Source organism: Equus przewalskii, chromosome 2 (assembly GCF_037783145.1).
Source record: "Equus przewalskii isolate Varuska chromosome 2, EquPr2, whole genome shotgun sequence".
Lineage (NCBI taxonomy): Eukaryota > Metazoa > Chordata > Mammalia > Perissodactyla > Equidae > Equus > Equus przewalskii.
Genome location: NC_091832.1, coordinates 116,630,804 through 116,647,746, shown reverse-complemented (window position 1 = coordinate 116,647,746; position 16,943 = coordinate 116,630,804). Strand labels below are relative to the sequence as shown.

Here is a 16,943-nt window from a genome sequence, read left to right as displayed (position 1 = left end):
TAACTCATAAAGTTACTAATACAAGAAATCACTTATCCACAAATACTGCTAAAGAAATAACCACAGTAACAGAAGGCTGGGGGAGGCGCAACTCTGGAGGGAAAAGTAACACGCAGTGAAGTTGGACAAAATAAAACAGAACGGACGTATCCCATAACTAGGGCTTGTCTGCAACGGCAACCCGCTCTTTCGAGCCCTATGGAACAGTGCAGCTTCCTCTCCGGCTGCTCCACTCACATTCTAGGTGGGCGTCAACACTTGAGTCTTAAGAACAGGCAGAGCGGTGGCCAGACAAGGTGTGACATAGCCGGACAACCTGAGAGAGATGTTTCTGGCATCTTGAAGTGTAAGTTAAATGGCCCCGGTCAGAAGCCCTGCTGTGGGGTCCCTCCAGCTTGCTCCTCTCCCAGCTCATCCCTTCACACGTGACGTCAGGAGCCAGGCTCCAACACAGACGTACCAACGGGCAAGGCGCATCTAGTCCAGGGGCCCCCTGCTCTCCTTTCTCCCCTTTAGGCCCCTTTTTGCCTTTCTTTCCCTTTTCCCCCTGTGGATGCAAGGGTTTAAATGAAACACAGGTTTTATTGGAGGGGGAAATAATGGTGATTCAAAAAGATGGTTTAGGCAACAAAAGTCTGGAAGGGCATTTACCACTGTTTTCTGGTTTAGGTAAGGCATGATATTATAAAAAAAATCACATACTTCCAGAGTGACAATGGATTCTGGGCAGTAATATGTGGGATTTTATTTAAGATACTCAAGATGAAAGACAGAGAGCTAAAAGGCCGACACATCAGAAAGGAGAGTCAAGGCTGACTTGGACCCCAGGCTCGTAGTCCTTGTGAATGAGGTGTTTCTGCCACGGATCTGGTGCGGATAACGGTACCAAGTGTATGGAAGCCAGCCCACAGCCGGTGAAGTTCAGAGGAATAACGGATACCTCACCCAATTTTCAATACCTGTCTACTTGCTTTTTTTCTAATCCTATAACAGATGAAAGCTACATTGAGCCAGAGGAAAAGGAAAGAATATGAACAGCTTCTATCTTTTTGAAATAAATCCAATTTTATGACATTGTTTTTTTGTAGCTCTCATTAAAAAATATTCAAAGTATTAAAAATACACCTCTATTTCTTTTAAAATTGTTTTTTAGGAAACTAAAAGCAAATACTTTCCTTATTAAGTCAGGTAAATAAATTTAAGAAGTGCTAACACTTCTCAGCATTGCCAATTGGAGAAACAGACATGTATAAACCCAGGGATCATCTTTAATTCACTTTTACTGATCTCATGCCAGGTGTTCACAATGGTAAATGGGTTTCCAGCTTACTCACAATGTAACAAAAGCCAAAAAAAAAGAAATTCTGCTCAAGAGAGGAAAAGCAGTTTGGACTCAGTTGAGCTAATACTAAAAATGAGGTAGGCAGGATAATTACACAGTGGGAATGTAGCCATGGAAATTAGTATTTAGGAATCAAGGTAAAGGTTGTGGAAATCTGCACGGATCATAGGGATGGAGGAATTAAGGAAAGGAGGCAAAAGGAGGAGAAGGAAGGAATGCACCTCAGCTGTTTCACATTAACGTCAGTCTCTGCATATTTATAGACAAAAAGTTGGTGCCAGGACAGAATACAAAATACTATACAATACATATTTAAATTAGTATATTCATTCTGCAATCAGGATGGCAGTTACGATAAAAACAAAAAATTTCAGAACTAAGACAACACAAATATTCAAAGGTGAAAAGACATACACGTAACAGAAATATACGAGAGAAACATTCACACTAATGCATTCGTTCTGACTGCGTGAGTGAAAGCTACCCGTTTATCTCCTGTGTGCCAAAAAGATTGCATCAGAAGGCTCAGAATCAAAAACACTTGGGTTTCTTTAATATTGGGGGAAGAGAGAAATTCTGTGTGGTTTAGTTGATCATGATCTGAGAAGCCAGGGTGAAAAGGGAGCAGGTGTGATGGGAAGAAAGATGGGAGGAGCAGTCAGAAGTCAATTGCTCACTCCTGCAAGATGAATCAACAGCCTCTCCCGGCAAATACCTTCAGTGCCATGACAGCAAACTGATTTCAACTTGTTTGGGTGAGCTCTTTCCTCCAGAAGGCAGTAGACTGTTCTTCACATGGGTGTGACTGACACCAGGTGGGCTGGGTATTATTAACTTAGAATTCAATTCCTTATTTGATTGGTAAATCAACTCAGATTAATCACGCAATAGAAAAGTGTTGTCATATGGACATTGACTGTATCAGGCCACGGGGATCATTTTTCAGCAATATTTTAGTGAACCTCAAGCTTTATGGAAAACAGACACTATTGTACAAAGAATAACATATCAGTGTTACTATTAATCAACATAGTTTTCTAACAGTTAGTGATTCCCACGAAACCATCTATCCTTGTGGGTAGGAGCACATGGGGGCTCTTGCTAATTTTTCTCTCTCATGTCAAAGAATGATATACATAAGTGTTCACATTTAGATCTAATTTTCCTAATATAAAACTTCTAATCATGGAATCTTAAATTTAGCAATATTTTGGTAGGTATGGGTGGTTAACATTATTCTGAGGATTAAATTTGTAGCTTTACATTTTTATGTTATAATACTAGTAATCTCTTTGTTTAAAAGATTATTAAAACGAATATCCTCATAATGGTGACATACTTTTGAGTGAATGAGATTTGGACTCAGACAAGCCATTAGGTAAATATAAAATAAATGCCTATAATCTTTAGAGCACACACACCTTGGGCTAAAAGCTTGCATGTACAATTTATCTCAAACGTGTATTTTATAGTTAGAATTTATAACTCAGAATAAAAGAACTTTCATGCCTCAGTTTCCCTGTCTGTGAAACGGGGCCAAGAATGGCACCAACCTCAGGGGGGTGTTATGAGGATTAAAAGACTTATGTAAAGCTTTAGGGAAAACACATAATCAGCGCTCAGTTAAGTGTGATGACATGGACGATGCTGATGCTAGAGCTGTCACATAACCGCTCACAGGAGCTCCCTTACCAGTGGGCGGCTAAATGATGCTTGAGGTCTGAGGAATACACAGCAGGCTGAATACACCCTTTCTCTGACAACTCTCATTTGGCCTTGCTTTTTAACAGCTATGAACTTTGCTGTTCAAGAGAATTTATAGGGTTTTGAAACAGTTGTGAAGTATAGAGCAGGACAAGAATTAACCTGAGAAATAGAAGCGGCTTAAATCTGCACTGGGAAAGTGTCATTGCAGCCACTCTCAGGTTCTCACTGTTCTGTTGAGGTGCTGAGATTTTCTTGCCACTTTTGCTGTGTCCAGAGTAAAAAATTACCTTCAAAGACCCAAGCAAAGGGGAGAAGAAAGGAAAAAATGATTTTAAAAATCCATAGTCCAAATTTTGCTTTTAGACATAAAACCATTTTGTCTGATATTGGTTCCCACATGCCCTGCAGCTGATGGTCCTGAGATAGAATGCAAACACCAACTGCATAAAATACACCAGTATCTTCATTTAAAAATATCCACACCATCTGAAGGCGGCAAGTTCTGGTCCCTGTGTGATGGACTCCCTGGGGTCTATCAGTCACACTGCTTCTCCTCCATTTTACAATAAAAAAAACGAGATACAGGACATCTCTTCTGTAAGTCTACTGAGCATGCTCTGAAGATAAACAACAGGCTGGCTGCACAGGATCAGGGAGCTCTGCCGGAGACCAGGGCGGGGTGGTGCTGCTTAATTTTACCTTAATGTAATAAACGCCTTTTTTTTTTTTCATTTTCAACAGTCCCTGGACATTACGTCTTTCAACAAATTGGTGTTGAGTCGTCGAAAGAGTGTAGCCTGGCTATGTGGGGAGTGTAACTGTTTTCTTCTATGCAGGACAGTGCCCTACGTGCAGCAGTGTAGGCTTCTCCCTCCCTCTGTGAAGACCTGACTCCTCAGATCAGGCATCAGAGTGTTTTTGGAGCACAGGATGGAGAAAGACTACGCGTGTGAAAGAATCGCACAGGCTGACAGCAAAGCAGACAGCATGAGAAAATCAACCAAGACAGGCAAGACAGACAGGTCACCTTTTCTCCCTTTTCTCCTAAATCACCCTTCTCGCCTCGTGGACCAGGGAAGCCCTAAAGGATAAAAGCAAACCAAAAAGATCCACTGATGTAACTGCGGCAAAACTGTATTGGAAAAGAAATTTCAGGTTTCATGTTTCCGAACACAAATATAAACAAAGATGGCAGGCCCAACAATTTCAAAACTTAGGTAAATTAGCACTTAGAAATATCGTTTTCTAACATCTCAGTTGTCTACATACTACAGGTTTCTTGCTTTTTCTCCTTAGAAATGTATAGTGGAGAGAATTTCAGAATCCCAGTTTGAATCCTGGCAAGTTCACCGATTTGTGTGGCTTTGGGCAAAACACTTACTCTCAGCCTTTTAGTGCCTTGAGTATAAAATGGGGTTAATGACATCTACCACACGACTGTTAGCGTGAGTGTTGACTGTGATGACGTACATAAAGTACAAGAATGGTGCCTGTGCACAACAGGTGCTCAATAAACAGTGACCACTATTACTTCTGCATTGTTATTCTTCACATAGTACAGGATGAGCAGTGATTATTCAAGAGGCACTGACTTCTGACATTCTTTATTTTTAAAGAATTATGTTACTACAAGATACAGGGACTTTATGCTAAAAGAAAAAGTATTGCATAACAGCTTTGAGAACAGACATAATATACCACTCCCTAAGGGCAGCATGTGAAATATATTTCCATTTTATGCATATTTTAACATAAGTGGTTCAACTGCAGATGTTAAGATTGTCCTTAATTTGGGAAAGTATTTTTGAAGTGCCACTACAACTGTCAGTTATAAATTTTATAGCAGACAATTGCAGTTTTTTCTATTTATCTCATGCAAACACTAGTAGTGTATTTTCTCTTGCTGTCTACATGCACAGCAATGTATGCTGTATGCATAACTATGTGCACAGAAAAAGAATGCTGTTGTTGATGATGGAGACCATCAGCATCCACTGTAATAGGAAGATGTTTATTGTCCATACTACTTACATCGAGACCAGGCTCTCCATCTTTCCCCTGCCAAAGAACCACAGTAGCTACATTAGTGTTCCTAAGTTTCATGAATCGGTTACTGTTTTATTTAAGGCTCCCTGGACATGCAACACCAGTATTAGAGCAACTACTTCAGAGACGTCCAAAGGATTCTCTACTGATTAGTGACACCGACTTCTCTCACTGAATCAACCGAAGTGACTATTAGTGCTGCAGTTCAGGTCATGAAAAGTTTTTATTACATTTTCGGTTAAATAGCCTGTTATTTTGCTGAAGTTTAATGCTTGGTATCCACGTTATCAATCCAGGGATAAGTTGAAAGCAAAAATACTGTTTAGTTGACTTAGAAACACACCAGCACTAATAGAGTATGCAAATCCATGTTAATTTGATAACTTAGTAGTTAGCTCATAAATGAGCAGAGAATGTGAAAACTGTTATGGTTAAATATGGTTTTAATTTGGCTAGCTGTGTACCTAGTCTATGAATATCGAGGGCGTGAAGGTCACCACTCAAAAACCGTGTTTAGGTAAGCTTTGTCAATGAACGACCCCAAACATAAAAAGAGTCATAAGACTGTTGTTATGCAAGGATGATAATTCGCCCATCATGGTGCAGGTTATGAGGGCAATGACCCTACTGTGTCACAGGACGGATCCACCCAAAGTGACTTTGATTCCATCAATTTGATTTTGAAACCTATTTCAAAATCAGCATGCCTTGCAGCACTGACGTCATCATGGTTTAGGGTTATTATTGCAGTTTCTATGGGCTGGAAGGTACAGGTGTGTAGAAGGTACATGAGGGTTGAAAACCTTCACACCGTATATGCTTCTGCTGCTGTCCTACCCCGCCCCATTGAAGCACCTGTAATTACCCCAAAGCTAATGTTCTGAAGTAAACCTGGGCCTCAATTTGAAGTAACCGAGAATTTTCAGAAGACAAAGACGATAAACATTCTATGTTCTGAAGATCGTTTGTCACCACAGTAACTTAGAGAGGTCGGACATCAAAGTCATTGTAAACATCAACTTGAGAAATAAATTCTATTAGCAAGAGTGGTTTCAGCATTAACCTACTCAAATAGATAAAGCCTGAAGAAAGTGGTTTTGGATAAAGCTTTCACACCCACTTTTGGGACAGCGACCTTCCAACGAAGTGAGAGTTATAGGCGTCCAGTCAGATGGCAGAGGAAGGCATCATCTGACAGGTGGAATCGCCTTTAGGGTAGTACTTTTTGCCTTCTGGACAGTCTCGGATCCTCTCAACCTCGTGAAGGGCACGGGTGTGTGTCCGTATGTAGGTGGCAGAGGACGTGAGCATGCCCTGCCTCTGAAGCACACGTAACACTAGCGTTGCGGGGAATCAGTGGGTTGATCTTTGTTCCTCTAGTGTGATTAGTGTGCCCCTCAAGGGATGGGTTAACCATGCCAGTACCAGGTCATCTATGCATGCAGAAGGGGACCGCGCCCGAGACAGAGAACTCACAGGCAGACCGTAGGGCCCTCTGGGTCCAGCCTCTCCCATAGCTCCTTTTTCACCCTAAAAGGAAAGGTGGAAAGTTCAATGACACACAAACACCTATATTTACACACTTTCTCTAGTGGCCTGTGTGTACAGCCTCTGTTTGAAGAACCACTCCATCAAAGTTTCAAAGATTCAGGCGCTCCCGGGGCACTAACACACACATCAGCATGTTTGACCAAATCATCTTTGAATACCGTCAGCAGGTAAGGCTGCCGCCGCCCACGTGCGCAGAAGATGGACCATCTCTGGGAGGCTGTCCTTGGGTTTCTTTGGCATTAGTGTGAAACATTCATTTGTCACTGTCTTAAGTTACTACTTTTTAAAAAATGTACGAATAAAATGCCTTTTTATCCTATCAAATGTCTCACCTTGGCCACCCCGCCCTTCATGAGCTGTCATTACGTCACAGCATTCACGGTGGGAGACACAGGTGTACTCTGACCTGGGTATAATCTGCTGAGCCCTCTCTCGGATGTCACCATTAGGGTGCCAGGGCCTCTGGCTTTGTCCCCCACTGCACCCCCATGGCTTATGACAGTGTCTGGCACATCAGTAAATATTTGTTGAATTAACAAATCAATACACTCATGGATGTGCTTTGCTTTCTTTCTGAAAAAGGGGATTTAAAAACTTATGCCTTCTACTAAATGCCTGGTAAGGTAGGTATATAATACCTTTAAATAGAATAGCTTGTGCTGGCTTAAACGACCATCTCGAATGCTTATAAAGAACAAGTGCAATTGGAGGTGGTCCATGAATATGAAATAATTGTGTCCATAAAGAAAGAGACGTCCTGCTTTTCAAGTAGAGTTTTCTCCTGCTGCCATCTCCAAAATTAAAGGTTCGTCAGAATTTAGCCTGAAGCTTCAGAAGTCACAGTGATGTTTACATAAGTGGCCAAACAGACAATGTCGCTTCTTTTATGACACCCACGCCTGAGGCAGTTTAAAGGTTAACAAATGTTTTTCATGGGTGAAATGCCAGGGTCAGCTGATAAGTGTGCCTGCAGTCCAGGGTTGCACTGTGTTTCCCTGTGCTCCAGGTTCCCACGTGAGCAGACTTCCAGTCACTGGCGGCTTTCTTCTTCACCTTGCACTTAGGCGTGGTGCAGCTAGGTAGCACTGTCACCCAGGGGCACACACAGGACAGAAAGATTTCTTAGGACAAAGCTTGTTCAACTTTTACTCATTATTAGTTTATGTTCATTACTGAAAGAGCAGCAATTGCACTCAGTAAAGTGGCCAGGCTTTGAAATGAAACCGATTTCAATCTGAATTCCAGTTCTCCAGTTCTGGCACTTACGGGCTGTGTGGCCTTGGGCAACTTTCTTAACTTTTCTATGCCTGAGTTTCATTGGCTCTAAAATAACAAAAATAATACATATTCTGGAAGAATTTTTCTGAAGATTAAATGTGATGATAAAATATGAAATGTTGCCGAGAAATATGTCCCATGAATAGTAGTTATCAGTATTATTATACAATTAGAAGACTTGTTTTGAATTAAAGACTTAGCAACTCAAAGACTACTAACTCAAAATAAATTTCTTTCAGTTTGATTCGGCAGTGTTACTTAGGAGTTTTAAAATGGTGATGATGGTGGGTGTGGGGGGGTGTGTGTGTGTGTAGTAGGAGGTGGGGGTTTAAAAGGAGGGTTCATGTAACTTGGAGTAGGTCTAGTTTGAAAAAACTCAACAGATTAGAGTAGATTTAGTTGGAAAAATCTCCGCACACTAGTTTGATATACCTACTTCCTGCTCCCGCCTCCAATTGGATAGTTCAGCTTTATTTTGCTTTCAAAATGACTATTTCACGGCTTATTTGAATCAAGCTGTCACTGAAAGCTTTGTCTGTGAACTCCTGTGATAGAACTGCCCGCTCCACATGATGACTTGAAGCTAACGATGACAATTCCACGTCGCTCGTCAGCGGCTGCTTCAGGAGGGACACGTGGCCGGTTCCGGCCCTCGCACTGCCCGCTGGGAAGCCCTGGGGAAGCTGCCTCACGGTGAAGCGCGGGATGATCTCCACGTGTGTTTGGCGGCCTCCCTGGAGGGAGGTTTGGAACCGCTGTCACCAGCTTGCCTGTGGTCAGAAGACAAAGCCAGCACGTGGAAAGGGCACAGAAGCAAAGCCTAGAGTCTTCCTTTGAACATTTTGTTATGCAAAACAAGAAGGTTCTTTATTGTCTAAGCCATTTCGAGTTGGGGTTCTGTCACCTAAAGCCAAAAGCATCCTAATGGTCCCAGCTTGAAAGCTTTTAGGAATGAAATATTAGCACAGGGATGTGAATGTGCAACTTCTTTCCCTGGATTAAGTAGTTCCAAAAGAACTCTTGAAGCTCTCAAATGTAACCGCCTCGACAGAGTGCCTAAGCAGTTACCAGGCCAGATGAAGAGCTCCACTGAAGGCAGGGACGGGCAGGTGCGGGAAGAACAGAACGCTAATGCTGTCCATCATGGATCGGACAACTTCTGAAGCACATTGTCTGTCAAATGCCTGGTTTCTTTTAGGCTGGTCTAATTTCATTCGGGCTCTTCAATTTGCGTGTCTACACTGAGAAATTATTCTAGAAGGCCCTCTTGCCTGATTCCTCCCTCTTCAAAATGTGAAACTTTTCAAGAGAGTCCAGATGGCACCTCCATCAATTAACATTGAGAATCGCACTCCAGTTTAGCTCTTTGGGTGCGGGGCACTTGGAGAGTGCTGACATACGATCCAGTTAAGATGGTTAACGTGCTGAGTAAATACAAGTGTAACACTTCACACTGCACACCAGTTGACTTCAACTATGCCTTCAAAAATGCTTCGCGATTTCATTTGCTCTCCTGGGTAATTCTGCCCCAGTGCTGGGAACTGATACTCTTGTGACAGTGTGGAGCTATCGGAAGTAGCAGCTGATTTACCAAACGGTAAGCCCTCTTGAGCCCCAGGGCATTCTGCCAAAAGACTACTTGAGATTGGCCGCCCCATTTTTAGTACACGTACTGGGTTTCTTGATAGAATGCTTGTATGCATCAGCAGTGTGAAGGTCTCAGCTTTTAAATATTTTTAATTAAGATGATCTTCATACATTGTTGGTTTGATCTTAGAAATAAGACAATTGCAGATTCAGATTATTTATTCCTTTAGGCCTCATCTCTTTCTAGAAGCAGTCTTGGATGAAGCTGGCGTTCTTCATCATTGTATGTACAGCCTGCCCTATTTGTATTCACTTTGGCCTCATCATCTGGTTATTTCTTGCAGATAGGTTTTTCCTCTGTAATTAGATTGTAAACTCTTCTAGATCAGGGAAAACAGCCGCATCCTTGACAGTATTGAGTAAATATATACAGTGTATTTATAAAAGGTTTAGTATGACGAATCAATTATGATGGTACTATTCAATTCACTGGAGCAAATTAGCAAAATAGACTTTCCATAAATGGGAGGAGAGTGTTTCTGTTTCACACTAGGAGTACGCCGTGTTTTGTATATTGTAATGTGTGGTAAATATTTACTGAATGAATTCACTTTATAGAACATGCAATTATGTACACTGTAGAAATGGTGCACATTTCTTTGGGATGTACAACAAAGAAATCACTATGTGGCCCTCTATTTTAAAACAAATTATCCCAGACTGAGGAAACTCTATGTAGTTTTAAAAGACCACAAACTTGCATGAGGAACCCTTCCAGCATTTGGAAACCCTCACTGTTAGGACTTTCTTTATATCCCATCCTGGATGATGGGGAAATTGATGACACAATTCCACTCATACACACACAAAAACTAGGTTTCCCAAGGTGAGGAAAAGAAAAAGTGGGAGAAAAACAGAGAAAGAGGGAGAGAAGTTCCAGACAGATGACCAGCTGCTGATGCTGCCGTTCATCTTTCTGTGTCAGATATTTGTCCTCCACTCTGAATGTCTTTTTTTTTTTTCCCAAGGATGTGGAAACACTGCCCAGCAATAGAGAGGTTAGTGAAAGGTTTTTGTTTTATAATGCACTGAAATTATTTCCTTATGGTGAAGAAAGACAGGCTATTCTTTTCCTTAAAAAAAAAAAAAAGGAGCACGTGTAACGGTGCAGAGGAGAATACTTAGGTTTTGTAATTTCCTTTAAAAAAAGTTATAACTTACTCTGAATGAATACGGTAGCTTTATACAAAAAATTATCAACCAGAATATGTAGTCCTGGAAATTTTTGGCTTATTGACTTCAACTTTCTGGATGAAGGCCAAATGAAAATATCTTCCTTATGGGTTAAGAAGAAGAGGTCTGAGCTATGTATTTTAGCGATGTAAATGTATGCATTGTTTTTTATTAAGGAAGCCATATTCTATTTTAATACTCTATTGTTTTCTTCTCTCAGTTTGAGAACTCTGAAAAGGGCTTAGGATGGTATCTATTTTCATTTAACGTTAGATGGTCCTTTATTTCTTCTGGAAAACGAACAGTTCAGTTCAACTAAAATGGAAAAGTCACACACTGTGTTTTCTTTAGGTCACGGGTTAATAACCTCAGTAGCAACTTACTCTTTCTCCTTTGGGACCCGCAGGGCCATGGGGTCCCATAGGGCCATCTGTACCCTACAAAAAAAAGATAAAGATAAGATAATATGAGACATGTTCCATGGGCTGTAAGCAAAGCAGTTATAGTTTATCCTGGACTTTCCCTGGGTGAGTGACGGCTTAGGACGTCAGTCAGACAGCGCATCTCCTTTCAAAGGGTTTTCTGCTTGATTCTTTCAGGCCAGTAGCTTTCAAGAAACTCCTGCAAAAGGGAGGAATTACATAACTGCGTATTTCAGTGAAGGGCACGCACAGAAAGCTGTATTTCATATTTAATTATCTATTTCCTCCCTGACTCCATGGAACATCTTCACTCTGCCCCCAGAGTCGGAAGAAGAAACATCTAATTGCTTTCCTTCACATCACCTCTTCTTCAGGTCCCTTCCCCACCCCCACTCTCCTTGGCCCTGAGTGCTCTGAAGCCTTGCTTTCAGCTATTTAAGAGGCTTGGACAGTTCTACAAGTGAAAAAATATTAAATAAATGAGAACGGTGTTTAACTGTTCAAACCAAACTTTCTTGGGCTCTGTTGGGAGCAGCAGGGCCTAGTGGGAAGGAATTCGTCTATAGGTCCTGCCACAGTGGCTGAAGTCGCCGGGCTTAGAAGGCTCGAACCAGGCGGCTGGATGATTTAAGGGCAGAAGTGCCCTCTGGCCTCCCGGCTCAGGAATTTCTGTGGCAGACGAGGTAATATCTGAATGAGTATAGGAACACAGGTCCAGTGGAGATGACGACTGCCTGAAGCAGGTTTTTAGAATTGAAGAGATTGGAATTTCTTTTTGATTCTTAAAAATGTAGCAAGAACGCCAAGTATACTTGCTCATTTCCAAGAAGACTATGCTTAGATTTGCAAAGAATTTATTATAATATTTGCCAACATAGGAACTATTCTGGCACAATTTTAAAATAACATTCCTATTTCTGTTCCACTACTCTTATTTATTCTATGGGAGACTTGTGATATGAAATAATTCAGGGTTTTAAACTCATTCTAATGTTGGTGAATCTTATCATCTTAACTGATCTTTCTCTTCTGTCTGAACACAAAACTCTTCAGGAGACTTCTAAATACTGAGTATCTGTGGCTGAAATTTAAGAGATGGAGCTGTTAAGAACCAAAGCAAAGAGACAAAATGACAGAAGACAGACAACTCATTTTCATGAATAGAGATTTGAAAGTTAGGTTCAAGGAAGAAGTTACATTTCTAACATGGACATAAACATAAAAGGGAAAGCAAGTCACAATAAATTCACATTATTTTAATCCCTTTGAGAGTCTCTCTCACGGAATTACAGGAAACGTCCACTGGGTATGGAGAAACTTGTCTGGGATTCTAAGACAATGAAGCCAATTAGATTGGTCATTCCTCCCACCCAGCAAGTTATCCCGACCAGAACCCGGGCTGCAGAAAGATGTTCTGCCCTTCAGGCTGCACGCCAATCAGAGCTGCGGCCATGCTCTGTCCACTCTCCCTTCTCTGCCACTCTCATTGTCCACCTTCTCCTTTCACTCCAGTCCTGTGGACCCCTCCTCATTTGATGGCAGGAGGATCTGTCCTGACACACAAAATTCATAGCCACCAAACACGTTGGAACAAGACGAGGGACTGACTCACCCGGGATCCTGGCTTTCCGTCTAAGCCAGATGCTCCCTGTGGGATTTGGTTGGTAGCAGGGTTGGTGGGTGTAACACGAATGACAAGAACAGAGATTAGTATGAGGAACCGATGAACAAATGTAACACTTCAAACAACATAATACGCAGTCACAGGGTTCTGGGAGGAATATCACATTGCTACAAATTGTTAGTTAAAAAAACAACACACAACAATAAACACCCCATGGATGATGGCATTTTAACGGTATTACCATTTGACAAATTCGTACTTAGAAATCAAGCTAATGAGGTTTATAAAGTGGGCTTTAAAGTATTTCCTGGTAACAGTGACAGGCTGCTGATTTCCATATGAAATTCCTTTTCTAAAGACTGTACTATTCTACTACATTTCTTTACATTCTGAAGAAAAAATAATGGCCAATCTCTCTAGGAAGGGCTCATTATAATAATCAATCAAGGTTAACATTTCAGAGGAGGAGAAAACAGCTCTAGTTTTGCTTGTTAAAACAGCATTTGCGGGGGCTGGCCCTGTGGCCGAGTGGTTAAGTTTGCACGCTCCGCTGCAGGCGGCCCAGTGTTTCGTTGGTTTGACTCCTGGGCGTGGACATGGCACTGCTCTTTGAACCACACTGAGGCAGCATCCCACATGCCACAACTAGAAGGACCCACAACGAAGAATATACAACTATGTACCCGGGGCGAGGGGGGCTTTGGGGAGAAAAAGGAAAAAAATAAAATTAAAAAAAAGTAGCATTTGCGAATAACAAATACAGAATTTTAACACACTAGGATGACTCTGTGGATTTACATGAAAAATACTCATTGTTTCCTGGGTTGTTCTTACTGTGTTCACATCAGTCACCGCTAGAGGGACTACTAGGAACAGGAAAAAGCCAGAAAAATGTCATGAGTCCAGACGAAAACTACCTGTCCCACATGAAATTGTTCCTCAATTCACTTCAAATAACCACCGCATCCAAGTCTGCATGGGAAATGTTTTAAAAATCTAATGCGCTTCCCAGGCAATGCGTCCTGTCCTTTACCTCGAACTTGAGGCCACGTGTAGCGTATGATTAAAAGATGACATTTTCAAAACTTGTCTCAAGAATAAGCACAATTAATTCTCTGATAGGGCTTTTGTATCTCCAAAAAATACAGATTTATAGTCCTTTAAAAATATTGATTAGATCAAGGAGTAAAGACAGACAACGCACTAGCCCTATAAATTCTCTTGGCTGGGCTGCAGAACTATTTCTCCATTTTATGCTTCAGACATAGTTAATACAAAATGGAAGAAAAAATCTATTCCAGCTGCAAACTTCACCAGTGATGCTACACCATATATATTTTGGGTGCTTTTAGTTTTTTATTTTACAATTCCTTCTGTATAACCCTATTATGAGTCAGACTATAACTGCAAAATACATCTTTAGCTAGCAATGATTAAAATTTTTAAAAATACGTGTTTTGTCTTTTTGTTTGCTTAATGTTAGCATATGTAGAGCTTTTGGCTAAATGTTCCCTAAAAATGATCACTAGCCCTAAATTTGAAATTAGGAGAAACTTTAAAGACATCAGATTGAGGGTTTAAATAAAATAGAAATCCAAACTTTCTTTTGCCTTTTGCTACTTTCTTCAGAGTCACCATTATAATAATATTTAAAAATGACTAGGGAGACGGTAAAATTTTTGCATTGATAATGTAATATTATATTTACCTGGAATGTGAATTAATGACTCACGTTGTTATAGAGGGTTTATGCCTGTGGTCCATTGATCTAAGTGGTATAATTTAACCTATATTCCCATATGAGGCTTATACCACTCACTCGATAGATGAATCCATGTGGAGCATCTGCTACGTGCCTGATCTGTGTGAGGCACTGGCTATTCAGTGGAATACTTCAGTACTTAAATACACATGGGAAAAATGAAGCAAGTGGTCACCAACTTTTTTTATCTGTAAAATATGTGTATAAATCGTTTTCCACTACCAATTTTATGTCGTATTTTAACAATATAATCTATAATGTTCTTTATTGACTTTTATCTGCATTCACTGAATTGATGGCATATTAAAAGCTTGAAACTAAAACCTCATATTCAATAATTATTTTAAAAAATCTTTGTAATTGTTGTGGAAAGAAGACTGACATAAAGTGCATAAAAGATGAAAATCCTCTTTTCATTAAAAATAAAAATCTCTAAACAACTGCAAAACACTTCTTTAATATTATCCACTCTTGCCACAAGAACCTCCTAAGAGGGTATCTCCAAAACAAACAACGTACAACAGTTAGACCACGATATGATTGATTAATGTAAAGAGCCACAGCACTGACCTCAGCCATCAACAACGGCCAATTGCATACCTGCCACCAACAGAGGGCTGCAGTTTTTGGTATCAAAGGAGAAAAAAATGTTGAGGGAGGATTTTAAACTGCACTAAATTATAAAAATTTTTGGGAGAGATTATGAAATAACCAGCACAATACTTTTCTAAAGAAGAGGGTGATGGGAGAAAAATTGTCAGCCTTAGAAGAGGAAGGTTGGCATGTATGTAATTGAATGACACAACGCTGAAGGCATTGTTTCTTACAGGTCTTCCTCTGACACGAGAACGAACATCAGAGAACAAACAACTGGGCTGAGCTCTGCTCTAACATCGTATTTTTTCCAATCACAGAAATCTCGACTGGAAGATAGTCACTGAGTAAACCAGAGTTGTTAACTTGAAAGAAAAGTCTGAGATTTGCACTGAAATGGAAAGTTTTCTTTACTTACTGGAAGACCAAGGGGTCCTCTGTCACCCTTTTGACCTGGTTCACCCTTCAATCCTTTAACACCATTTAACCCTGGTTCACCCTAAATGCAAAAGCAAATGCCAATTTTGGTTGCTATCACGGGTGTTTCAACTGCGAGAGAAGAGAGCCAGTCTCCGAAACGGCTGCAGATTCCAGTTTGAGGTAACAGCAGAGTCAGGCTAGATTTGACTTGCATCAGTTCAAAATTAATTAAAAAAATTAAAAATTAATAAGCTGAAATTGACAATTAAATAATATTCTTGGAAGCAAAACTCCCGAGAGAGTATGCTCTTTACCATCAAAATATATTTGACTGAGTTCCCGAATTTTTCAGTTCTACCTCAAGGAAATTGGTGTTACGCTGCATTGTTCTGACCAAGCAAATCAAAGACAATCTGAGTGGAGGGCGCTGAGGAGAGTCAGCGGGAACACCCACTCTGCTGGAATGGAAAACTGGAATATGCAGGACAGCGTCATAGACAGATATTTTAAGCCTTTAAGCATTTTGCCCAGGGGAGGGAGCTAAAAATGTAGCAGCTGATGTTTGAAGTGATGCTGTTTCCGAGTCCTTGTTTCCTGAGATTGCCAAGCCAGGTCCCTATGTGGATTAATCAATAGAATAGCCAACAAATAGCCAATCCCAGAAGAGAATATGAAGATCACAGAACTTAAACGTGGTTTTACTACTGTTTGTCTGCCCAATATTAGAATAAAGGAGGTTTAGAATTTAAATTAAGGCGACAACAGAAAAGCCATGCTAAGTGATAAATTCTCTTGACTCGTTTTTTTAAAAAAATACAAGAATACAGGACCCCTACTTTCTATCAGATCAGCACTTTAGAAATAGACAGTTCTGACCTGAAAAGTCAGAACTTTTCAACTTTTAAGTACGGACATTAGTTTCATCAAGAAAATCTTGAAAGACTTGGAAAAGGAAGATGATTTCAATCTCCAATGGCCTGTGGAGTCTCGCTGGGCGGGTGCGGGAGGGGAGAGATCATGCTTACGTGCGGGACAGTTATTAACCTGGGCGGTATTTCCCCCATTTGCCTGGTGATGGAAATCAGTGTGGCGCTTGTTAGACCTAAAGAGTACAGCGCCCCACCTAGACCAGTCGCACAACAATGGGTATTTTTAATAAGTCTCTCAGGGAATTCTTCTCATTGGGAAATTCTGGGAAACAGTGAGCTAGTGAGCATCCACGAAACCAGGCTGTATATCTGAACTTTCAAAGGGGTCATGGAGGAATGAACACACTGGCACAACCTCGTATAGTACCTAGTGGACTTTTGGGATTCTAAAGATAGGATGTTCTCAGTGCTGCCACCATAGGAAATCCAAATGGGCTATGGTCAGTAA

The 16,943-nt window shown here is 40.8% G+C and overlaps 1 protein-coding gene and 1 long non-coding RNA gene across 2 annotated transcripts in view; one reads left to right on the top strand and one right to left on the bottom strand.

Moving 5' to 3' along the window:
* The window catches only part of LOC139082081 (uncharacterized), a 35,910-nt gene extending 27,777 nt beyond the window's left edge, over positions 1-8,133 (top strand). Inside the window, exon 3 of the long non-coding RNA XR_011537797.1 lies at positions 3,791-8,133. This is a non-coding gene — a long non-coding RNA (uncharacterized lncRNA). The remainder of the gene's footprint in view (positions 1-3,790) is intronic.
* COL25A1 (collagen type XXV alpha 1 chain) overlaps positions 1-16,943 on the bottom strand; it is a 435,346-nt gene that overhangs the window by 5,578 nt on the left and 412,825 nt on the right. The window contains exons 30-35 of the mRNA XM_070611755.1: positions 15,565-15,645; positions 12,779-12,814; positions 11,128-11,181; positions 6,572-6,625; positions 4,077-4,130; positions 461-547 (exon numbers count right to left, since the gene is read on the bottom strand). Coding sequence (XP_070467856.1) covers positions 461-547; positions 4,077-4,130; positions 6,572-6,625; positions 11,128-11,181; positions 12,779-12,814; positions 15,565-15,645 — 366 coding nt within the window. The remainder of the gene's footprint in view (positions 1-460; positions 548-4,076; positions 4,131-6,571; positions 6,626-11,127; positions 11,182-12,778; positions 12,815-15,564; positions 15,646-16,943) is intronic.